Source organism: Xyrauchen texanus, chromosome 13, assembly GCF_025860055.1.
Source record: "Xyrauchen texanus isolate HMW12.3.18 chromosome 13, RBS_HiC_50CHRs, whole genome shotgun sequence".
NCBI classification, from domain to species: Eukaryota; Metazoa; Chordata; class Actinopteri; order Cypriniformes; family Catostomidae; genus Xyrauchen; species Xyrauchen texanus.
This window is the reverse complement of record NC_068288.1, coordinates 170,993-197,752: the sequence shown is the minus strand read 5'-3', so window position 1 is coordinate 197,752 and position 26,760 is coordinate 170,993. Positions and strand designations below refer to the sequence as shown.

Genomic DNA, 26,760 nt, shown 5'->3' with positions numbered 1-26,760 from the left:
GTAATGTCGGTCATTCTTGGTTTGTGGATTCCTTTTGGCCTGTACTATTAATGTACCAAATTAGAACATTTTTGACCAGAAAATGGGAATTTCGGCATGGCCTGTAGTGCTCCCTAGGGCTGAATGTTGGCCATTCTTGGTTTGAGGGTTCCTGTTGACCTGCAGTATCAATGTACCAAATTAGAACGTTTTTGACCAGAAAACGAAATTTTGGAGTAGCCTGTAGCTCCCTAAGGGCATAATGTGGGCCACACTTGGTATGTGGGTTCCTGTTGGCCTGTAGTATCAAAGTACCAAATTAGAAAATTTTTGACCAGAAAATGGGAATTTTGGCTTGTCCTGTAGTGCCCCTAGTGGCTGAATGTCGGTCATTCTTGGTTTGTGGATTCCTGTTGGCCTGTACTATTCTTGTACCGAATTAGAACATTTTTGACCAGAAAATGGGAATTTTGGCTTGTCCTGTAGTGCCCCTAGTGGCGTAATGTCGGTCATTCTTGGTTTGTGGATTCCTGTTGGCCTGTACTATTAATTTACCAAATTAGAACATTTTTGACCAGAAAATGGGAATTTTGGCATGGCCATTCTTTGCACAGTACTTCAGAGTGATGTCATCTTTAAGCATGTTAGGTTTGAAAAACCATCAGTCAAAATTACATTTGATTTATTGACACGTATATATTGTTAAAATTTGGACATTTACATAAACACGCCCTTTCAGCCATTTTGTATCGTATTCATTTTTCCTAAGTAACGCTTTCAAGGATGTCCATTCTACACATGTGTACCAAATTTCAAGTCAATTGGAGCTACGGTTCAGGAGAAGAAGAGTTTTGTAGGTTTTCGCAAATTTTCAACGTACGGGAAAATCCATCATGGCGGAAGTTATGGGTTCTTGAGGCTTTTTGTTCCCCATGAGGAATGAGGCATGTACACCAAATTTCAGAAGATTTGGACAAATGGCGTGGAAATTGTATCACTTTGAATTTTGTTTTTTGGGCGTGGCCTGTAGCGCCACCTATGGGCTGAATGTGGGCCATTCTTGGTTTGGGGGTACCCGTTGGCATGGAGTATCAATGTGCCAATTTAGAAAATTTTTGACCAGTGACTTTTTGAGCTATTGGGGCTCAAGGAGAAGAAGAATAATAATAATAATAATAATAATAATAATAATAATAATAATAATAAAACCATCAATTACAATAGATTCCCTCCTACGGAGGAATCTAATAATAATAATAATAATAATAATAAAACCATCAATTACAATAGATTCCCTCCTACGGAGGAATCTAATAATAATAAAACAATAAACCATCAATACAATAGATTCCCTCCTACGGAGGAATCTAATAATAATAATAATAATAAAACCATCAATTACAATAGATTCCCTCCTACGGAGGAATCTAATAATAATAATAATAATAATAAACCGACAAATACAATAGATTCCCTCCTTACGGAGGAATCTAATAATAATAATAATAATAATAATAATAATAAAACCATCAGATTCCTCATAGAATCTAATACTCATAATAATAGTAATACTAATAAAACCATCAATCAATAGATCAGAATCAATAGATTCCCTCCTACGGAGGAATCTAATAATAATAATAATAAAACCATCAATTACAATAGATTCCCTCCTACGGAGGAATCTAATAATAATAATAAAACCATCAATTACAATAGATTCCCTCCTACGGAGGAATCTAATAATAAAACCATCAAATACAATAGATTCCCTCCTTACGGAGGAATCTAATAAATATAGCTGCAAGCAGCAATGCGGATTCCTCCTCAAAATGGCAAATCATTTAAAATTGATCAGTAGATGGTTGGGGATAAACCCTCCCAATTAAGGAATTCAAAAAAACATGTCTTCGTCTGATTCCTAAACAAAACATTTTCAATGTACAGGAAAATCCATACCGGACCTTATGGATCCTTGAGGCTTTTTTGTTCCCAATGAGAAATGCGGCATGTACACCAAGTTTCAGAAGAATTGGACAAATGGGGTGGATATTATATCATTTTGAAAAAAAAAATTTGGGGCGTGGCCTGTAGCGCCACCTATGGGCAAATGTTGGTCATTCTTGGTTTGTGGGTTCCTGTTGGCCTGTAGTATAAATGTACAAAATTAGAAAATATTTGACCAGAAAATGGGAATTTTGGAGTGGCCTGTAAGCCCCTAGGGGCTTAATGTGGGCCTTTCTTGGTTTGTGGGTTCCTGTCGGCCTGTAGAATCAATACACCAAATTAGAAAATGTTTGACCAGAAAATGGGATTTTTGGAATTACCTGTAGCTTCCTAATGGCTGAATGTTGGCCATTCGTGGTTTGTGGGTTCCTGTTGGCATGTAGTATCAGTGTACCAAATTAGAACATTTTTGACCAGAAAATGGGAATTTTGGCATGGCCTGTAAGCTCCCTAGGGGTGAATGTTGTCCATTCTTGGTTTGTGGGTTCCTGTCTGCCTGTAGTATCAATGTACCAAATTAAAAAAATTTGACCAGAAAACGGAATTTTGGCGTGGCCTTTAGCTCCCTAGTGGCTTAATGTCGGCCATTCTTGGTTTGTGGGTTCCTGTTGGCCTGTAGTACCATTGTACCAAATTAGAACATTTTAGACCAGAAAATGGGAATTTCGACATGGCCTGTAAGCCCTCTAGGGGCTTAATGTCGGCCATTCTTTGCTAGTACTTCAGAGTGATGTCATCTTGAAGCATGTTAGGTTTGAAAAACCATCAGTCAAAATTACATTTGATTTATTGACAGGTATATATTGTTAAAATTTGGACATTTACATAAACACGCTCCTTTCAGACATTTTGTATCACATTCATTTTTCCTAAGTAATGTTTTCAAGGATGTCCATTCTACAAATGTGTACCAAATTTCAAGTCAATTGGAGCTACGGTTCAGGAGAAGAAGAGTATTTTTAGGTTTTCGCAAATTTTCAACGTACGGGAAAATCCATCATGGTGAAAGTTATGGGTCCTTAAGGCTTTTTTGTTCCCCATGAGGAATGAGGCATGTACACCAAGTTTCAGAAGATTTAGACAAATGGCGTGGAAATTGTATCACTTTGAATGAAAAATCACTTTGAAAATCTCTACTTTCACTTTCACTTCTCTCTTAAGATTTTTTTCTGTTTTTTTTGTGTGATTTACATAAGCATATCACAAGCAATTTTATTTGAAAGACTATCTAGGCACATAATAACACTGTATAGCTGTGACTGTTTATAACTATTTCAAAATGTAGCCTACAAGCTCACACTTTAAATGGTCAGTGCTTTGATTTTTAAATCATTAAAATAGCAACAGATCCAGTGAAAAAATGGAGTGATTGTGTTTACATGCCATTCAAAAACGTGGCATTTTACAAGGTAAGAGAGAAATAAAAAAACTTAAAATAATACCATTTGTACTTCTCAATTACTTGGGAATGTCTATGTTCAGGACCTAAGGCTAAATTGTTACTGTCTCTTTAAGAGGCTTTTATCGCATGATACGATACTTAAGGCACAGTTCAGTTTAATCTTTTGAGAACTGAGAAGTATCATTATTTTCGTTTTGTGCCATGCTTGTTGCATTTGTATTCATTGTGAGATGATAAAATAGAGACTGCGTGAATGGTTGATTTTGTTCACTTGAATTTTGTGACGTGTTTCAGAAAAATAATCGCTGAAGACAGAGACTGAGCACCCTGTTTATTTATTTTACAAAAGCACAAGGTTTTGTTGTTATTGTAAGTGTACACAAATAAAAGTACACATTTCATAGTTCAGTAATGATGTCTTGCATGTTTCTGTATGGGCAAAAATGACGCAGTATTTTGTTTAAGTTGTTTCCGCTGTTTCGAGAGAAAAATATAGCAGGACGTCATCTGGAATAATGCCAGAATAAAATATAATTATTCCAGATTTCTTTCTCAACTGTTTGTTCACTTGAGACATAACAGACTCCTCAATATATCATGTATTTTGACACTCTGTTGTATGAAATTGTCCGTTCAGACGCAAGCAGCAGCGAAAGACATCGGAGTGCGTGAGTTAGACGCGACGCTGCTCGCTGTGTCACACAAACAGCTCGCAAACATGTATTTGAGTTGTTTTGACATTTGTTGAGTTGAATAGTGTAAAATCGCTTGAATGTTCAAACAGGCAAACATTGTATACAACCGACAAACCTTCATGATGATGCGAGCAAAAATGATCTCGCCACTGGGTTTGCGTGTTGTCAGAGACAATTAAACAACATCATTCTCGGAAGTTTTGATACGCTAGGATTGATCAGCCCATCCCTACTTTCTTTAGACATATGTTTCATGTTTGTGTAAGTTTTTGTGACGTGTTTCAGAAAGATATTCAGCTTAGACAAAGAGCACACGGTTTATTTTCTTTATTTTACAACAAATAAAAGTACAACTTTCATAGTTTGTGACGATGTATTAAATGTATCTGTATGTGCAAAAATAACGCAGTATTTTGTTTAAGCTGTTAACGCTGTTTCGAGAGAAAAATCTTAACAGGACACCACAGCGGCATCCGTGTTGTTCACAATAATTCATAATTAAATATATTGATACCCAATTTCTTTATCAACTGTTTGTTCACTTGATACATAACAGACACCCCAATATATCATGTATTTTGGTGTATGAAATTGTCCGTTCAAACGCATGAAGCTGTGAAAGCGTAACTCTCATCGGCGTACGAAGCGTTAGTCGCGACGCTGCTCGCTCGCTGTGTCACACAAACTGCTCGAAAACATTTATTTGAGTTGTTTTGCCTTTGTTGAGTTGAATAGTGTAAAATCGCTTGAATGTTCAAGCAGGCAACCATTGTACACAACCAACAAACCTTCGTGGAAGATCGCGAGCAAAAATGATCTCGCCTCGAGGATTGGCGTGTTGTCAGAGACAATTAAACAACATCATACTCGGAAGTTTTGATACGCTAACGCTGTCTCGATAGAGAAAAATCTAACAGGACATCACAGCGGCATCACTAGACCCCTTCAATAATTCATAATTCAATATATTGATACCCGATTTCTTTATCAACTGTTTGTTCACTTGAGATATAGCAGACACCCCAATATATCATGTATTTTGGTGTATGAAATTGTCCGTTGAAACGCTAAGAAGGAAAGCGTAACTCTCATCGGCGCATGAACGTTAGACGCTGACGCTGCTCGCTCGCTGTGTCACACAAACTGCTCGAAAACATTTATTTGAGTTGTTTTGCCTTTGTTGAGTTGAATAGTGTAAAATCGCTTGAATGTTCAAACTGGAAAGCATTAAGACACACAATTGATTTGACATACCTCTGTGCAGACGTAAAATGTCTTCTGTAGTCTAAGTCTGGAGCTCCACCCACTAGGAGACCGAAATGCTTCATTAGAGAGATTGCTACAGAAGAGCTGCATGTGGTAGACAGAGTTACTCCAGTAGAGGGAGCCTCTTTGCTCAGCCAATGTAAGTGAATGGGATTTTACATGTGGACCATATTTGTCCAGTAGAGGGAGCACTTTTGCTCAGCCATTGTAAATCAATGGGATTTTAAAAATTTTTGATCATCTTTTGTGTGTACATTTACATAAACACGTCCATTTCAGCCTTTTTGTATTGTATTCATTTTTGCTAAGTAAAGTTTGGAAAGACATACATACTACACACGTGTGCCAAATTCCAAGTCAATTGGAGCTGAGGTTCAGGAGAAGAAGAGTTTTGTAGGTTTTCCAAAATTTTCACTGTACAGGAAAATCCATAATGGCAGAAGTATGGGTCCTTGAGGCTTTTTTGTTCCCCATGAGAAATGAGGCATGTTTACAAAGTTTCAGAAGATTTGGACAAATGGGGTGGAAATTATATCACTTTGAATTTTTGTTTTTTGGGCGTGGCCTGTAGCGCCACCTATGGGCTGAATGTTGACCATTCTTGGTTTGGGGGTACCGTTGGCATGGAGTATCAATGTGCCAATTTAGAAAATTTTTGACCAGTGACTTTTTGAGCTATTGGGGCTCAAGGAGAAGAAGAATAATAATAATAATAATAATAATAATAATAATAATAATAAAACCGACAAATACAATAGATTCCCTCCTTACGGAGGAATCTAATAATAATAAAACCATCAATTACAATAGATTCCCTCCTACGGAGGAATCTAATAATAATAAAACCATCAATTACAATAGATTCCCTCCTACGGAGGAATCTAATAATAATAAAACCATCAATTACAATAGATTCCCTCCTACGGAGGAATCTAATAAAACCATCAATTACAATAGATTCCCTCCTACGGAGGAATCTAATAATAATAATAATAATAATAATAATAATAATAATAATAATAATAAAACCGACAAATACAATAGATTCCCTCCTTACGGAGGAATCTAATAAAACCATCAATTACAATAGATTCCCTCCTACGGAGGAATCTAATAATAAAACCATCAAATACAATAGATTCCCTCCTTACGGAGGAATCTAATAATAAAACCATCAATTACAATAGATTCCCTCCTACGGAGGAATCTAATAATAATAATAATAATAATAATAATAATAATAAAACCATCAATTACAATAGATTCCCTCCTACGGAGGAATCTAATAATAATAATAATAATAAAACCATCAATTACAATAGATTCCCTCCTACGGAGGAATCTAATAAAACCATCAATTACAATAGATTCCCTCCTACGGAGGAATCTAATAATAATAATAAAACCATCAATTACAATAGATTCCCTCCTACGGAGGAATCTAATAATAATAATAAAACCGTCAAATACAATAGATTCCCTCCTTACGGAGGAATCTAATAAAACCATCAATTACAATAGATTCCCTCCTACGGAGGAATCTAATAATAATAAAACCATCAATTACAATAGATTCCCTCCTACGGAGGAATCTAATAAAACCGTTCAAATACAATAGATTCCTCCTTACGGAGGAATCTAATAATAATAATAAAACCATCAATTACAATAGATTCCCTCCTACGGAGGAATCTAATAATAATAATAATAATAATAATAATAATAATAATAATAAAACCATCAAATACAATAGATTCCCTCCTTACGGAGGAATCTAATAATAATAATAATAAAACCGTCAAATACAATAGATTCCCTCCTTACGGAGGAATCTAATAATAATAATAATAATAAAACCGTCAAATACAATAGATTCCCTCCTTACGGAGGAATCTAATAATAATAAAACCGTCAAATACAATAGATTCCCTCCTTACGGAGGAATCTAATAAAACCATCAATTACAATAGATTCCCTCCTACGGAGGAATCTAATAATAATAATAATAATAATTAAAGCTGCGAGCAGCGATGACGGGCCCAAGCCGGTGGCACCGCCACCCCTGGGCCTTTAGGGTCGCCGCGCACGACGGGCAATAACGTAAGCTCGCTTCGACCGTCGAGAAGATGTGTGCAAATTCCAAGAAATCCACATTCAAACCAAAATATCTGACTTTCTGTTGGTCTGTTTGTTCACTTGAGACATAAGGGGTGATTTAAAAGCATTTTGAAAGTGACACACTTCCTTCTGCCAGTTGGTGGCGCTATAACTGACTCACAATAGCAACATCCATGCGATCGGCCTCTTACAGCTGAACACACTGCTGAAGTTTTGTCGAGATCAATTAATGTATGCAGAAGTTATAACAGACTTCCTGTTTCTCTTACTGCCTTCTGCCAGTTATTATAGGCTTTGTACTTTACTCACGCTCCAATACCGACGTAGAAAATCATCCTCTTTGCATGCTAAAAATATGCTTGGAAACATCACAGTGGAGCGGTGCTTACTGTGAATGATACTGAATTGTACTACTGACTATTTAAACAGAGTAATTTTTATATGGTAGGTTTACTATTTTATTATTATATTTTATTGCGGCTATAATGAACAGGCTGCAATGTCAAGATTGCAATGATGGAGTGTGTGTGTGTGTGTGTATTTGTAACCTTAAAGGGGTCATATAATGCCATTTTTGTACAAGTTAATATGAATCTTTAGGGTCTAAATGAAAACTTTGTAATATACTTTTATTAAAAATTCTCATTAGTGTTTTAAGAAAACACAAATTTTAACTGCTCAAAAACAGCTCCGTTTTCAGCACGCCGTTTCAGTGCATATGACTTTAAATGATATTGAGGTTTGGTCACCCGCCCCTCCCTCCGTTCTGGGGGAATTGTAGTCTTGAATCATATGCATTTGCAAGATGTAAACAGTATTTTGCCAGTATTGTGTTACCATTCATCTTCATGCAGTTATAACTGTTTTTTTTACATTACTTCTTAATCAGTAACATACAAGTAAACCAGGTGTAACTTAGTGTTACCATGTTAACTGTAACACCTGCGTACACAGTTTTTAATAACACAATAACCATAACGCGTTGTTCATTATAAACGTGTGATTATGAATTATATTGAGAACGTCGTAACGTTATGGAAAACATGCCGTAATGTACCCTGAGTGTAAACATTAGCCACATGCAGTTTAGCGTTGTTTTGGTTGAACTCACCTCTGAGTGCTGCTTTACCTGCAGTTGAGCGTTGTTAAACTCACCGATGAATGGTGTTGTACGCCACAATGAGCGTTGTTAAACTCACCGATGAATGCGGTTGCCTATGAACGCGCTAAACCTTTGCTGAGAGGGTTTTTAAAAATAAAAAAACTGTTGGAGGGCCAGATAAAGATGATCTGGGGGCCACCATTATACTAGCCCTGCCATAGATCATTTATTGTAGCCTATTCCTTTTTATTTTTATGTATTGCAGTCTCGACCCATTCGCAGCAGACCAAAAACGTACGTGCAGGTCCAGCTGTTTCGTTTTGGTGGTGCGATGAAGACTTTCGTCGAACATCAGCACGAACGGTCCCGTGATTTTGGAAATTAGTCATCATCCGCTATTCCAAAGCGCGTAATGGCTGATGGCTGTCGTTTGCTGGAGACCCTTCACAGCAGTTAGATATTTTTCACTTTTTGAATGAGACTCCAGCGCCGTACACCCAACATTCCCAATGTAATAGCTTTCTTGCATAAGCAGTAGGCTTCAAATGCGTTATTTGCAACTGGCTTTAACCAAGCACGAAATTCAGATTTTTCAAGCCAAGTATCGCTAAACTTGCACTTCCTCATAGCTGAATAAAATCCGTTTAACGTCTTTCTGTTGTATCCAGAGACTCGCGCCAATAACACGAAAGCTCAAAACTGGCTGTTGCATGTTGGTCTATTTTGTAGTCATAATACAGCGAATTATATTTGGACTAGCGAAATAAGAAACTACAACACCACGGAAGTAAAAAAAGAAACATTCCAAAGCGCTAGGGAGCATTTAAATGAGATTTACATGGACGTAGGAAAATTAAGACCTGTTAAAAATTATTTAAGACCTAGAACACAATACTTCAGCAAATTTAAGACCTTTTAAGGCCTTAAATTTTGATTTTGAAATTTTAGACTTTTTAAGACTTTTTAAGACCCCTGGAAACCCTGTTTTTTTTTTTTTTTTTTGTAGAGTATTTTTTTATTGTATCACCAAAGCAATGACGCTCACGACTCCCGTTGAAGTATCCAGCATCTGTAAGGTCTGCAAATAAGTCGATCCAGAACTGAGACCTATATACATTTTGAAGAGTCCTCAAGCTGATGTTTACACCGTGTACAGCGTACGAGTGGCCCTCGTTAAAATATTGAACGCAATGATGCAGTATGTCTTGTTTTTCCGTCTGGTCCGCGTCTTTTAAAATCTCCAAACACCGTTCTCAACAGTCAACACGTACAAGTCTTCTTCTTACGTTAAAACAACGAGAATACAGAAAATGTACTTAGACCTCCATCTAGTGGTTATATTATAGAATTAAAGGAGAAATTACATATGAGACAGCTTTATAACTGAAATAGACAAGTTTAATATAACTATACTGATAAGTGTATATTTCCAACGTCATGTTTGTGTTATCCGTTTCTGTAAGTTTTTGTGACGTGTTTCAGAAAGATAATCGCTTAGACAGAGTAATAGTTTATTTTCATCTTAACCGGACATCACAGTTGATCAGTGAAATAATTCATAATTCAATATATTGATACCGATTTCTTTATCAACTGTTTGTTCAATTGAGACATAAGGGGGTGAATTCAAAGCATTTTGAAAGTGACACACTTCCTTCTGCCAGTTGGTGGCGCTATAACTTTGACTCACAATAGTCACATCCACGCGACCGGCCTCTTCAAGTGAAGAAACTGCTTAAGTTAAGTTTCATCGAGATCAAGTAATGTATGCAGAAGTTATAACACACTTCCTTGCTGTTTAAGCTTCATTTATGTGCTTTTTTGAGCTTCAAAGTTCTTGTGCAATGTGTTCCACATTCAAACCAAAATATCTGACTGTAGGTCAAAGTATGAAACCAATACCCCACTTTTGTCTGAAGGTGGCGCTACTGAGCCCCTGCACCAGGCATCAAAAAGAAAATTCAAGTTTGAAGAGCTGCCGCGACAGCAGTATTTAAGATATCAATAATTCTTTCACACGTCTACATCTGCCGTGTGTTTACATTATACACCTAAAGTTTGAAGTAAATCGTGTAACAATAAGTGGGTGATTTTAAAGCATTTTGAAAGTGACACACTTCCTTCTGCCAGTTGGTGGCGCTATAACTTTGACTCACAATAGTCACATCCATGCGATCGGCCTCTTACAGCGAACACACCGCTGAAGTTTCATCGAGATCAATTAATGTATGTAGAAGTTATAACACTCTGACTGTTTCTCGTTTCTCGCCATCATTTCGTTTCCTTGCCACGGCCAAACCGTTGGAGATATCAATAATCTGCCGGCAATTTTTCATGGTCAATGTCTTGACATCATGCTGACCGAGTTTGGTGGCGATTGGTGGAGTTCTCTGGGAGGAGTATTCCAAATTCCATTGCGTGCGTTTTCAAACAACCCTAAATAGACGGTTTCCTGTTGGTCTGGGGTAAAAAGTGAAAGTATGAAGGATATATGAAATGATGAGATCTATATGTGTACCGAGTTTCATATTATTACATGCAAGCGTGTTTGAGTTATAGACCAAGTTTTGGCCCCTGTTCCAGGGGCGCTGTCGAGCCCCTGCCACGCCCGGTACCAGCTTCAGGCCGGCCCTAATGACCGCAGGTTCTGACCCGTGTGCAAAGTTTCAAGAGTTTTTGAGCATGTTAAGAGCCCCAAAAGTGCCCGTAAGTCGTAAAAAAAAATAATAATAATAATAATAATAATAATAATAATCCTAACGAAAACAATAGGGTCCTACGCACTTTGTGCTTGGGCCCTAATAAAACCATCAATTACAATAGATTCCCTCCTACGGAGGAATCTAATAATAATAATAAAACCATCAATTACAATAGATTCCCTCCTACGGAGGAATCTAATAAAACCATCAATTACAATAGATTCCCTCCTACGGAGGAATCTAATAAAACCATCAATTACAATAGATTCCCTCCTACGGAGGAATCTAATAATAATAATAATAAAACCGACAAATACAATAGATTCCCTCCTTACGGAGGAATCTAATAAAACCGTCAAATACAATAGATTCCCTCCTTACGGAGGAATCTAATAATAATAATAATAATAATAATAATAATAATAATAATAAAACCATCAATTACAATAGATTCCCTCCTACGGAGGAATCTAATAAAACCATCAATTACAATAGATTCCCTCCTACGGAGGAATCTAATAATAATAATAATAATAATAATTAAAGCTGCGAGCAGCGATGACGGGCCCAAGCCGGTGGCACCGCCACCCCTGGGCCTTTAGGGTCGCCCAGCGCACGACGGGCAATAACGTAAGCTCGCTCGACCGTCGAGAAGATGTGTGCAAATTCCAAGAAATCCACATTCAAACCAAAATATCTGACTTTCTGTTGGTCTGTTTGTTCACTTGAGACATAAGGGGTGATTTAAAAGCATTTTGAAAGTGACACACTTCCTTCTGCCAGTTGGTGGCGCTATAACTGACTCACAATAGCAACATCCATGCGATCGGCCTCTTACAGCGAACACACTGCTGAAGTTTCAGTCGAGATCAATTAATGTATGAAGAAGTTATAACAGACTTCCTGTTTCTCTTACTGCCTTCTGCCAGTTATTATAGGCTTTGTACTTTACTCACGCTGCAATACCGACGTAGAAAATCATCCTCTTTACATGCTAAAAATATGCTTGGAAACATCACAGTGGAGCGGTGCTTACTGTGAATGATACTGAATTGTACTACTGACTATTTAAACAGAGTAATTTTTATATGGTAGGTTTACTATTTTATTATTATATTTTATTGCGGCTATAATGAACAGGCTGCAATGTCAAGATTGCAATGATGGAGTGTGTGTGTGTGTGTGTATTTGTAACCTTAAAGGGGTCATATAATGCCATTTTTGTACAAGTTAATATGAATCTTTAGGGTCTAAATGAAAACTTTGTAATATACTTTTATTAAAAATTCTCATTAGTATTTTAAGAAAACACTAATTTTAACTGCTCAAAAACAGCTCCGTTTTCAGCACGCCGTTTCAGTGCATATGACTTTAAATGATAATGAGGTTTGGTCACCCGCCCCTCCCTCCGTTCTGGGGAATTGTAGTCTTGAATCATATGCATTTGCAAGATGTAAACAGTATTTTGCCAGTATTGTGTTACCATTCATCTTCATGCAGTTATAACTGTTTTTTTTACATTACTTCTTAATCAGTAACATACAAGTAAACCAGGTGTAACTTAGTGTTACCATGTTAACTGTAACACCTGCGTACACAGTTTTTAATAACACAATAACCATAACGCGTTGTTCATTATAAACGTGTGATTATGAATTATATTGAGAACGTCGTAACGTTATGGAAAACATGCCGTAATGTACCCTGAGTGTAAACATTAGCCACATGCAGTTTAGCGTTGTTTTGGTTAAACTAACCTCTGAGTGCTGCTTTACCTGCAGTTGAGCGTTGTTAAACTCACCGATGAATGGGGTTGTACGCCACAATGAGGGTTGTTAAACTCACCGATGAATGCGGTTGCCTATGAACGCGCCAAACCTTTGCTGAGAGGGTTTTTAAAAATAAAAAAACTGTTGGAGGGCCAGATAAAGATGATCTGGGGGCCACCATTATACTAGCCCTGCCATAGATCATTTATTGTAGCCTATTCCTTTTTATTTTTATGTATTGCAGTCTCGACCCATTCGCAGCAGACCAAAAACGTACGTGCAGGTCCAGCTGTTTCGTTTTGGTGGTGCGATGAAGACTTTCGTCGAACATCAGCACGAACGGTCCCGTGATTTTGGAAATTAGTCATCATCCGCTATTCCAAAGCCGTAATGGCTGATGGCTGTCGTTTGCTGGAGACCCTTCACAGCAGTTAGATATTTTTCACTTTTTGAATGAGACTCCAGCGCCGTACACCCAACATTCCCAATGTAATAGCTTTCTTGCATAAGCAGTAGGCTTCAAATGCGTTATTTGCAACTGGCTTTAACCAAGCACGAAATTCAGATTTTTCAAGCCAAGTATCGCTAAACTTGCACTTCCTCATAGCTGAATAAAATCCGTTTAACGTCTTTCTGTTGTATCCGAGAGACTCGCGCCAATAACACGAAAGCTCAAAACTGGCTGTTGCATGTTGGTCTATTTTGTAGTCATAATACAGCGAATTATATTTGGACTAGCGAAATAAGAAACTACAACACCACGGAAGTAAAAAAGAAACATTCCAAAGCTGCATGGAGCATTTAAATGAGATTTACATGGACGTAGGAAAATTAAGACCTGTTAAAAATTATTTAAGACCTAGAACACAATACTTCAGCAAATTTAAGACCTTTTAAGGCCTTAAATTTAGATTTTGAAATTTTAGACTTTTTAAGACCCCTGGAAACCCTGTTTTTTTTTTTTTTTTTTGTAGAGTATTTTTTATTGTATCACCAAAGCAATGACGCTCACGACTCCCGTTGAAGTATCCAGCATCTGTAAGGTCTGCAAATAAGTCCATCCAGAACTGAGACCTATATACATTTTGAAGAGTCCTCAAGCTGATGTTTACACCGTTTACACCGTGTACAGCGTACGAGTGGCCCTCGTTAAAATATTGAACGCAATGATGCAGTATGTCTTGTTTTTCCGTCTGGTCCGCGTCTTTTAAAATCTCCAAACACCGTTCTCAACAGTCAACACGTACAAGTCTTCTTCTTACGTTAAAACAACGAGAATACAGAAAATGTGCTTAGACCTCCATCTAGTGGTTATATTATAGAATTAAAGGAGAAATTACATATGAGACAGCTTTATAACTGAAATAGACAAGTTTAATATAACTATTCTGATAAGTGTATATTTCCATCATCATGTTTGTGTTATCCGTTTCTGTAAGTTTTTGTGACGTGTTTCAGAAAGATAATCGCTTAGACAGAGTAATAGTTTATTTTCATCTTAACCGGACATCACAGTTGATCACTGAAATAATTAATAATTCAATATATTGATACCGATTTCTTTATCAACTGTTTGTTCAATTGAGACATAAGGGGTGATTTCAAAGCATTTTGAAAGTGACACACTTCCTTCTGCCAGTTGGTGGCGCTATAACTTTGACTCACAATAGTCACATCCACGCAACCGGCCTCTTCCAGTGAAGAAACTGCTGAAGTTTCATCGAGATCAAGTAATGTATGCTGAAGTTATAACACACTTCCTTGCTGTTTAAGCTGCATTTATGTGCTTTTTGAGCTTCAAAGTTCTTGTGCAATGTGTTCCACATTCAAACCAAAATATCTGACTCTAGGTCAAAGTATGAAACCAATACCCCACTTTTGTCTGAAGGTGGCGCTACTGAGCCCCTGCACCAGGCATCAAAAAGAAAATTCAAGTTTGAAGAGCTGCCACGACAACAGTATTTAAGATATCAATAATCCTTTCACACGCCTACATCTGCCGTGTGTTTACATTATACACCTAAAGTTTGAAGTAAATCGTGTAACAATAAGTGGGTGATTTTAAAGCATTTTGAAAGTGACACACTTCCTTCTGCCAGTTGGTGGCGCTATAACTTTGACTCACAATAGTCACATCCATGCGATCGGCCTCTTACAGCGAACACACCGCTGAAGTTTCATCGAGATCAATTAATGTATGCAGAAGTTATAACACTCTGACTGTTTCTCGTTTCTCGCCATCATTTCGTTTCCTCGCCACGGCCAAACCGTTAGAGATATCAAAAATCTGCCGGCAATTGTTCATGCTCAATGTCTTGACATCATGCTGACCGAGTTTGGTGGCGATTGGTGGAGTTCTCTGGGAGGAGTATTCCAAATTCCATTGCGTGCGTTTTCAAACAACCCTAAATAGACGGTTTCCTGTTGGTCTGTGGTAAAAAGTAAAAGTATGAAGGATATATGAAACGATGAGATCTATATGTGTAGCGAGTTTCATATTATTACATGCAAGCGTGTTTGAGTTATAGACCAAGTTTTGGCCCCTGTTCCAGGGGCGCTGTCGAGCCCCCCTGCCACGCCCGGGTACCAGCTTCAGCCCGGCCCTAATGACCGCAGGTTCTGACCCGTGTGCAAAGTTTCAAGAGTTTTTGAGCATGTTAAGAGCCCCAAAAGTGCCCCGTAAGTCGTAAAAAAAAAAATAATAATAATAATAATAATAATAATAATAAATATAGCTGCAAGCAGCGATGGCGGGCCCAAGCCGGTGGCACCGCCACCCCCATGCCTTTAGGGTTGCTGTGCACGATGGGCAATAACGTAACCTCGCTTTGACTGTCGAGAAGATGTGTGCTGTAGACCTTGCATCAGTGTGGGCTCTGCAAAAGTGCGATCGAGGGCACATATCAACCACAAAGTATGCGTGAGCACCCTTCTGATACCTAAAATGAAAAATGAGACACCCTACGGTCTCATGGAGTTAATGGACACATGAAATAAGTACACAAGACTGAAAATTCATATGAAGTGTGCCATTTGGGACAGGGCCTATGACCGTGAACCACAATAGTCACATCTATGAGGTAATTCAAATGTAGAATAATTTTTAATGTCATAGGATGTCATAGGCCAATATCTTCTGCAGCACTTAAATGTGTTAATCCAGAAGGCCAGTATTTATCTGGAGGTCTTTGTACAGGTTTATTAATGTAATTATAATTTACGCTTATGTGTTCCTATGATATGCAATGGAAGTACATTTTTATGTTTAACATGGGTGTATTCACAATACATAGCATACGATATCATATTTTACGATTATTTATCATTATGTTAAGTAGATCATTAAAGTTAAGATAGTAAATGTATTTATATATTTTGTAGTAGCTAATATAACAAGCAAGTACACTGTGGGAATTATGAATTATACCAATGGAGTCGTATGGATTGCTTTTATGCTCCCATTATTATGCTGTCCTTTTTATTCATAAATTAATTTCCTCGCCACGGCCAAAACGTTGGAGATATCAAAAATCCATCCGCAATGTAGCATCCTCAATGTCTTGACTTCATGCTGACCGAGTTTGGTGGCGATTGGATTAATTCTCTAGGAGGAATATATATAATTCCAGAGCATGTGTGTCCAAACAACCTATAATAGCTGACTTCCTGTTGGGCTGGCGTAAAACTTAGAGCACGAAAGTTGTTCGGCCCGATGAGATCTAGAAGTGTTCCAAGTTTCATATTATTACATGCAAGCATGTTTGATATATGGACCAAGTTTTCAGACCCCGTTCAAGGGGCGCTGTCGAACCCCCTGCCACGCCCGGTACCAGCTTCAGCTCGGCCCCGATGGCCGCGGGTTCTGACCCGTGTGCAAAGTTTCAAGAGTTTTTGAGCACGTTAAGGGCCCCAAAAGTCCGGAAACCTTGAAAAACAATATCTTAATGCAAATCTCACCCAACAGAAAACCCCTCTCCCTCCCTTCCCTCCCTCCCTCCCCACACACACACACACACACACACAGAATCGCAGGTCTGTCTGTCAGAGAGAGAAAAATTCAGAGAAATCCACATTCAAACCACAATATCTGACTTTCTGTTGTTCGGAGCTAATGACTGTAAATTAGAAAGTTGTTCAGCTCGACGAGAACAATATACACGCCAAGTTTTGTAACTGTAGATAGAACTAACTAAGTTATAACACACTTCATGTGTCCTTTTTTAGTCCTAAATCAATTTCCTCGCCACGGCCAAACCGTTCGAGATATCAAAAATCCGTCCGGAATGTAGCAACCTCAATGTCTTGACTTCATGCCGACCGAGTTTGGTGGCGATTGGATTCATTCTCTAGGAGAAATATATATAATTCCAGAGCATGTGTTTCCAAACAACCCATAATAGCCGACTTCCTGTTGGGCTGGCGTAAAACTTAGAGCACGAAAGTTGTTCGGCCCGATGTGATCTACAAGTGTACCGAGTTTCATATTATTACATGCAAGCATGTTTGATATACTGGACAAGTGTTTGAATCCCATTCCAGGGGCGCTGTCGAGCCCCCTGCCACGCCCGGTACCATCTTCGGCCCGGCCCTGATGGCCGCGGGTTCCGACCCGTGTGCAAAGTTTCAAGAGTTTTTGAGCACGTTAAGGGCCCCAAAACCTTGAAAAACAAAAATAAAAGCATTTCACTCATCAGCAAAATCAGCCCCCTCCCCCAGACACAGAGAGACGTAGGGTCAGTGGGAGAGGCAGAGAAAATTCTCCAAAAATCCACATTCAAACCAAAATATCTGACTTTCTGTTGGTCTGAGCTAATGACTGTAAATTAGAAAGTTGTCCGGCTCGATGAGAACAATATAATTACTGAGTTTTGTGACTGTGGGTTAAAGTATAAAACCAACCCCTCACTTTTGTCAAAAGGTGGCGCTACTGAGCCCCTGCACCACGGCCGTTTCTGAAACTTTGCACATGTCTACTGGCTAATAAATGTGATGTGTCTGTCGAGTTTCATGCAATTTCAAGTATGCTAAGAGTCTAAAAAGCATCAAAAAAGAATATTCGAGTTTGAAGCATTGCCACTGCAACAGTATCCAAGATATCAATAATCCTTTCACATGTCTACATCTGCCGTGTGTTTACATTACACACCAAAAGTTTTAAGTAAATCGGGTAAAAATAAGAGGGTGATTTCAAAGCATTTTGAAAGTGACACACTTCCTTCTGCCAGTTGGTGGCGCTATAACTTTGACTCACAATAGTCACATCCATGCGATCGGGCTCTTACAGCGAACAAACTGCTGAAGTTTCATCGAGATCAATTAATGTATGCAGAAGTTATAACACACTTCCTGTTTCTCTTTTCACGCCATCATTTCGTTTCCTCGCCACGGCCAAACCGTTCGAGATATCAAAAATCCGCCGGCAATTTTTCATCCTCAATGTCTTGACTTCATGCTGACCGAGTTTCAGTGGCGATTGGTGGAATTCTGTAGGAGGAGTATTTCAAATTCCATTGCATGCCTTTTCCAAACAACCCTAAATAGACGATTTCCTGTTGGGCTGAGGTAAAAAGTAAAAGTATGAAGGATATATGAAACGATGAGATCTATATGTGTACCGAGTTTCATATTATTACATGCAAGCGTGTTTGATTTATGGACCAAGTTTTCGGACCCCGTTCCAGGGGCCGTCGAGCCCCCTGCCACGCCCGGTACCAGCTTCAGCCCGGCCCTAATGGCCGCGGGTTCTGACCCGTGTGCAAAGTTTCAAGAGTTTTCGAGCACGTTAAGAGCCCCAAAAGTGCCCCAATAGTCGTAAAAAAAATAATAATCATAGTCATCCTAACGAAAACAATAGGGCCTTGCCTTTTCAAGGCTTGGGCCCTAATAATAATAATAATAATAATCCTAACGAAAACAATAGGGTCCTACGCACTTTGTGCTTGGGCCCTAATAATAAAACCGACAAATACAATAGATTCCCTCCTTACGGAGGAATCTAATAATAAAACCATCAAATACAATAGATTCCCTCCTTACGGAGGAATCTAATAATAATAAAACCATCAATTACAATAGATTCCCTCCTACGGAGGAATCTAACAAGAAGCAACAATACAAAATAAATAAATTAATTTAAAACAAAGGGCATCAAGGACAATTAAAATCATAACAGCAAAGCTAACTTGTGTTTGTGTGCATGTCACTATTACATGTATGTGTGTATTCTTGTATATGTTTATTTGAATAAGAACATTTGTATATACATGTGTACAAGCAACTGCACGGCATCAGCCTCATGCAAACCGACATTATTTTTAAAAATACTGTCAATTAGTGTCATTCAAATGTAATTTTTATTTAGTTGTATTTTTTAAAAATGTCTCCTGTATTTTTACCCTTATCTTTGACCATCATTCTATCTCTCACACAACAACTCCACTCCCACTTGTCTCCCAATTCCACATCCCAACCTTCAGTTTCGCTCAGCCCATCCCATCTATCTCTACTGGCCACCCCCTTTGGGTTTCTACGCAACACATATCTTTCAACTATGCTTTGATGTTTAACATACAATTTCAATCATCTGTCTAATCAAACAAAATCCACAGATTGCGAGTTGAAAATAAATCCTTTTACAAAAAGTATTAGTATATTATTTATTGACTGACGCGGTCTCTCCAGATCTCCTAACAGTACTATTTCTTGGGTCAATTTTAGATCAATGCTATGCATTTTCAGCCATTCCTGAACGTGAGAGCAGAAACGGGCTACCTGTGGGCAATACCAGAATAAATGGTCTATTGATTCTGTATCTTCGCAACAAAAGCTGCAGAGCTTCGATGATTTTTGCACCAAATATTCAACATTATGTTGGTGGCAAGAATTCTAGATAATAATTTTAGCTGAAAAGGACGAAGTCTCGAATCTTGCGTTGTTTTATATATCAACTCATACACCCTGTACCATTGTATCGGTACATCAAAAATCTCTTCCCACTTATTTTGCAATCTGTATGGCACAGTTGTCAACATCCTGGTCCTCAAATGAAACTGGTATACTTTCCTATTTATGCTATTTTTATTCCTCTGCCCGTTTTGATCCTTTATATTGGGTAGACAGACCAGTACTGATATGTTTGACTCTGTCTTGCTTTCTGTTGCTCTTCAGATTGTGGATCCTTTGGCTCGTGGACGGCAGTTCCGTTATGAAGAGTCCGAGGGACAGAGGACGGCCCATACAACTCGGGCTCCTTTGACGCCAGGTGGAACCTCTCTCTGCTCATTTACAAGCCAGCACTCCGGCTACACTTTTTTACCAAGGAGAAAAAGAGAATCTGTGGCTCAGATGAGCCTTCGTGCTGCCTCCAACCTGCTCAAGGTGTGTGTTTTTATTCAATTTATTTTTACTCTTCTTCATGCGCTCAGTTCTTTTTGTAGTTGTTGTATCATGATCTCCTCTTGCAGTAAGTAAGGTTGTGTAATATTGTCCTGTAGGGTCGACAGGGTCTACAGGGCACTCCGTTTGGACGTGGTTATCAGAGGAGGAGTTTTGCTCAGCACAGCTGGCTTGAAGAAGACACTGTGGACACGGCAGACACCTCTGATTCAGTTTTTTTTAGCAAAGTGAGTGTGCATTTGTTTTGTGGCTACATTAGTCTTCCAGTGGGTGTTGGCAGTAAATTTGTCAGTATGGTAGTGGTCTGTGCTTATTATCCAAAGATTCTAGGTTCAAACTCCAGTAAGAGCAAACCATGAACTGGCAAGCCTTAAACACTTAACACCATGCTGCTCCAGGGTAACTTGCTAGTAACTAAGTGCCCTGTTGCACAAGTTGCTTTGGATAAAATGGAAACTGCTAAACAAAGCCTTAGGAATGGATTTTGGATGGATTTTTTTTTAATTCTCCAATTCAAAGTTGCACTATAACGGTATAAAACCGCTAGAAAAATAAAGGCAATGATAAAAGCTGTGTATTTACATTCATGACAGTGTTATTTTTAACATGTTTTAACACGCATTTTTGTTGACAATAACATGCTAAATGATAAAAATGTGTTGGTGAAATATACAAACTTTAACCAATTATTCATACAAATCATCAAGAAATAGATTCCAAGGCACTCTTCAGTTCTTCATTAAAACTGCCTTTATTAAGTTGCTATTTCATATTAGAAACAATTTAAAACTGTCAACCTGAAGCGTTCTGGAAAGATTGTGGCTGATCTCTCCCACCCCGGCCACAATCTCTTTGAGACACTCCCCTCTGGCAGAAGGCTGAGGTCAATCAGGACAAAAACCTCACGCCACAAGAACAGTTTCTTCCCATCCACCACTAGCCTTATCCTCAAGGCCCCGGTACCCACCCTGACACACTCCACCTCTGGCTCTACATGCCACTGTACTTACTCTGCTGTACTGCTCTCTTTTATTTTTATTCTTTTAATATATACTGTGTGGATATATTTATATTGCTTATATTTTAATACTTGTTTCATTAACTTTCTTATATTTAGAAAATGTGTGACACGCGCCTATAACACCAAAACAAATTCCTTGCATGCGTAAAAAACGCACTTGGCAATAAAGCTTTTTCTTATTTCTGATAATAAAGGATAAATGTGGTTTGTGGTTTTTCCCTACCAAAGAACACCTTGCATATATCCATTTGCATTTTTGAGCAGACTGGAGTCTCTCTTTTGTCAAGTTTTCATGAATTTCAAAGAATATATAAACATTTATTTAAACATTTAAATAAATTTTTAGTGTATGCGTACACAGAAAATGGCATAATTTTAATGCATGCATTTTATAAGCACTCCTTTTGCATCCTCTATCTTTCACAGGTTGATGTCCATGATGAGTTTTATTCCATGGCAGATGATGTCTTTGAGTCACCCCCTATTTCAACATCTCACCCCATGGGAGATGTGTTTTTGGGCGAGGGAATTTCATTTCCCAGCTTGTAAGTTAAAAATTGAAGAAAATGTTTTTATTTTGAAAATAATTGTAAGGGTACATCCTTTATCTTTATCTCTGCTGCATCAAAAGCTGCTTTTATTAAATGTTTGTGGAATATAAGTATTCACACTTGGATTAGGGATTAAAAAAAAAATAATAAAACCTTACCCGCAGTATTAAACTTCAGTGTACATCTCAAAACTTTTCTAAGCAATCTAACTAATATTTTCACCAGGTGGATAATTTATTTAAAAAGGGTGGAAAAAAAATACAATTGACTTCTATTGAAATATCTATCTGTCTCTGTCTGTACATCTGTCTGTTTGTCTTAAATTACATACGTAAAATTGTTAAAAATTAAATTAACTTTTGTTTTCTAATACATTTTCTCAATTTCACACAAAAACTTTTACTGAAAAGATTTGAAAATCAGATTTTGTGTTTTTAGATGGTAGATAGTAGCTTCTCGTGTTTTGTTTAGTCATCCTGTTTTAGTAATTTGTTTACACATAAATAATTAATGAAAGGAAATAATATCCTTGCATACAGTTTTGCAGAAAACATTAGAAATCACATTTTCTATTTCAAGACTGAATCAAACAAATTGTACAGAGTGTTCAGTGAATATAAAGCTAAAAGTGGCTATTTACATACATCACTTGAAGTGCTTTGAATTTAAGTTGCTCTCTCACTCTCTCGTGCGGACTCAGCGAGAGCAGCAGTCTACTGACCGCTTCCAGTTTACATGACCAAGATCTCCTTCTTTAAGTCTGACGGTCTAGCTACATTTGTGAGTCAGAGAGAGGCAGTTTTGATCCAGACTGATAAAAAACACTGCAGTGGAATATCTAAGAGTGCTTCACATGAATACACGATTCACAGGAAGAAATCACTGGATTTGCGAAATTTTAATGAGGTTTGTGAATTAAATCTTTAAAAGTTTAGTTATATTTAAACAAATTGTTCATATATTTGGCTATGTTGTATGATTGAAGTTTTATTACTTGCCTTATTAGACAATTATATATTTTTACATTTAGTCATTTAGCAGACGCTTTTACCCAAAATAAGGCACATAGCAAGCAATTTGTCATACAAAGTTTAACAATATCTGCAGTGTTTTACTGCCATATTCTCAAGGTGGTTGGAGTAGTGTAAGTAAGAGACAGAGAATGAATTGTTTTTGTACATTTAAGTGCAAGTGAAATGCAATAGGAAGTGCAATTAGTGTGGGTTGGATAAGTGCTCATGGAACAGATGTGTTTTCTGCTGGTTCTTGAATGTTGAAATGGTATCAGCAGATCTTGTGGAGGTTGGAAGTTCATTCCACCACAGAAGAGCAAAGGTATTGAACGATCGTGAAATAGACTTCCAGCCTCTTTGTGATGGGACCACCAGGTGCTGCTCGTTCATAGACGTAGAGAGGTGAATTGAAGAGGGTGCAGTTCCATTGGCTGTCCTGAAGGCCAGAGTTAAAGCTTTAAATTTGATGTGGGTAGCTACAGCTAGCCAGTGGAGTGAAATCAAGTGTAGGGTGACATGAGCCCTTTATGGCTGATTGAATACCAGATGCGCTGCTGCATGCTGAACCATCTGCAGTGGCTTAATTGTGTCAGCTGGGAGGCCAGCCAACAGAGCATTACAGTAGTCCAGTCTTGAAATGACCAGGAGCTGTGCAGCATATTCAGACAAAAAAGGTCCGATCTTTTCTTGATGTTGTAAAGCGTGAGTCTGCACGATAGGGTGATTGAAATTAAGCTAGTCATCTACCATCACTCTCAGGTTCCAGAGCTTGGACCAGGAGCTGTGCAGCATATTCAGACAAAAAAGGTCTGATCTTTTCTTGATGTTGTAAAGCGCGAGTCTGCAAGATCGGGTGGTTGAAATTAAGCTGGTCATCTACCATCAATATCAGGCTGTTCTGGTTGGCCTCAGTGTAGTTAAACCAAGATGAATATTGAGGTTGTGGTCGACAGATGGGTTGGCTGGGATTATGAGGAGTTCTGTCTAGGCAAGGTTGAGCTGAAGGTGACGTTCCTTCATCAAGGCCGAAATGTTCAAGAGGCAGGCAGAGATACGAACTGAGACAGTGGGGTCATCAGGCTGGAACAACAGATGGAGCTGCATACCATCTGCAGAGCACTGGTAGGAAAAACCTTGTGCCTCAGTAATCGATCTGAGTGATGGTGTGTACATCGAGAAGAGAAGGGTTCCAAGCATTGATCCGTGAAGAATACCAGTGGTCAGCTGGTGTGTCTTGGACACCTCTTCTCTCCAGGAGACCTTGAAATATCTGCTGTGAGGTATAACTCAAACCATCCAAGCGCAGTTCTTGTGATGCCAAGGTCAGAGACGGTGGTCAGGAAGATCTTGTGGTTCACTGTGTTGAAGGCAGAAGAAAGGTGAAGGAGGATGAGTACAGATTATTTGAAGTTAGCTCTCACCAGTCGCAGGGTTTCAGCCACTGACAAGAGGACAGTCTCTGTTGTGTGTCCATTTTTTAAGCCAGACTGATGTCTGTTGTGTAGGTTTTGTGTCGTTTTTTTAAGCAGTGGGGTTACTCGAGCATGCTTGAATGTCTTGTGAAAGTTTCCAGTTGTGAGAGATGCGTTGATGATGTTTGTGCGGGTAAGATCGAGTGAAAGGCAATTTGCATGAGATTCGAGGGGATTTTTTCAAGTGGACAGGTGGTAGGACGTTTAGAGATAAGGAAAACCGAGGATAGGATGTTGGAAGAGAGTGGCTGTGTGTGTTAGGTGTAGAGAACTGGGTGCAGATGCTCACTGCTTTGTCAGTAAAAAACATGGCAAATTCATCAACAGTCAGAATAGTAGTAGGATGTGGTGGAGGAGGATGTAGAAGAAAAGAGAAAGTTGAAAATAGTTTACGGGAATCAGAAGTGTGAATGATCTTATTCTGGTAATAATCAATTTTAGCAGCAGAACTCGAGAAGAAAAGTGATACTTGCATAGTTCAGCAGGGTCTTTTGACTTGCACCACTTTCTCTCCGCAGTCCCCCGCTCGGTTTGGTGATCACATAGTGTCTCCGACAGCAGGGGCTGGAGGGTGTGGCACGTGCTGGCCTGGAGGTAAGAGGACAGACACTTTCAAGGCAAGAAGTTAATGTTTAGCAAAGAGCATTTGTAGCTTCTTTTAAATCAAGTGAAGAGAAATGGTTAGTGGAGGGAATGGATGCAGAGACTATGGAAGTGGAAGTGAGTAGCTGAGAGAGAGGGAGCGAAGGTTGCGCCGGTAGGAGACCATAGGTGGAGTAAGAGGTTATAGAAGAAGGAAGAGTAACAGAAAACTGGATAAAGAAATGGTTAGATATATGTAGAGGAGTAACAAGGGGATTATTGAAGATACAATTACATGTAAGGATGAGATCTAGCTGTTTCCTTGCTCTGTGAGTTGCAGGGGTGTGCACTATTGAAAGGCTGAATGAGGTCAGAAGAGCTAGAAAGTCAGCCGCTTTCCAGGTGGATGTTAAAGTCCCAAAGGATCATCAACAGAGTTGTTGTATATGTATATATAGCGTTTAAAAAAATTGTCTAGTTGACCTGGGGGACGATAGATGACCAAAAAGTGGATTTTAGGATTAGTGGCAGTAATTGCATGATATTCAAATGTTGTGTTATAGCAGAGAGATGAGAGTGGAGTGAATTTCCATGAGTTGGAAATGAGCAAACCAGTACCCTCACCCTGCCCAGTCAGATAAAGGGTGTGGGTGAAAGTGAAGTCAGTAGAAAGAACTGAAGGAGTTGCAGTGTTGTCTCTGAAGATCCATGTCTCAGTCAGAGCTAAAACATTGAGTTATGACTGAATGGCAAAGGCCGTAATTAAGTCCGCTTTGTTGACAGATGACTGACAGTTCCACAGTCCAACAGAGATGGAGAGGGGCTGCGTAGAGGCAGTGCTAAGTCACCTAATGAGTGTGTAGTCTACAGCGTGTGTGTAGATTTATGCCTACATAAAAAAACTGTGCAAGGACTCTGCGTCTGCTATGCTGCAGTACTGTTTGTATGAGACTTTGTTTCATGCCAGTCTCGGTGACATCGCAGCTTGCTAAACTAATCGACCAAATGGGAAAATGTATCGTTCGATGCTGGTAATTAAAAAATAACAAATACTGGCTGATTTATCAGCCTCTGCAATATATCAGTCGACCATTAATCACAGAGACTTGGAGTTTAGCAGTAAGCAACCACCTGGCAATACCAAGCCACTCAAAATATTCAAGCAATGCCTTAGTGACCACTTAGCAACCACCCAGAAAAAACTTAGCAGTAGCATAGTAATGCCCTGGCAACCACCCAGAACATCTTAGCATCATAGTTATGACATTTGAATGGGAAAGCACCACTGTCATTTTCTTTATAAAATGTATCTAGTTGTAGCTTTTCAGTCTTGCAGATGTATTCACTTTTCTTTCTTCCCTTTTACCTGTTCTCTTGATTTCCAGGGTGAAAAAGGATCTCCCTAAAGGTGTGACCCCTTTTGAAAGAGCCTCTCCCCGCCGTGGCTGTAGAATTGCCTCTAAAGTCAAGCATTTTGCATTTGATAAGCAGAAGCGTCAGTATGGAATGGGTGTGGTGGGCAAGTGGCTGAACCGACACTATAGACGCAGCCTTAGCAGCCAAGTACAGAAACAGCTGGATGATTTTAACAACCATCGGTGAGTATAAATAAAAAAGCCACAGTGACACAACTATACTTCTCAATGAACGTCAGAAGCTTCCCAGTGTTAGATGTTGCTTTTAGAC

General features: G+C 38.7%; 1 protein-coding gene across 4 annotated transcripts in view; it reads left to right on the top strand.

Moving 5' to 3' along the window:
- Nucleotides 1-26,760, top strand: part of LOC127653636 (inactive rhomboid protein 2-like) — a 152,429-nt gene that overhangs the window by 27,118 nt on the left and 98,551 nt on the right. For all 4 annotated transcript variants that reach the window (XM_052140398.1, XM_052140396.1, XM_052140397.1 and 1 more), the window contains exons 6-9: nucleotides 20,208-20,417; nucleotides 20,534-20,662; nucleotides 21,883-22,001; nucleotides 26,460-26,672. In XM_052140398.1, coding sequence (XP_051996358.1) covers nucleotides 20,208-20,417; nucleotides 20,534-20,662; nucleotides 21,883-22,001; nucleotides 26,460-26,672 — 671 coding nt within the window. The remainder of the gene's footprint in view (nucleotides 1-20,207; nucleotides 20,418-20,533; nucleotides 20,663-21,882; nucleotides 22,002-26,459; nucleotides 26,673-26,760) is intronic.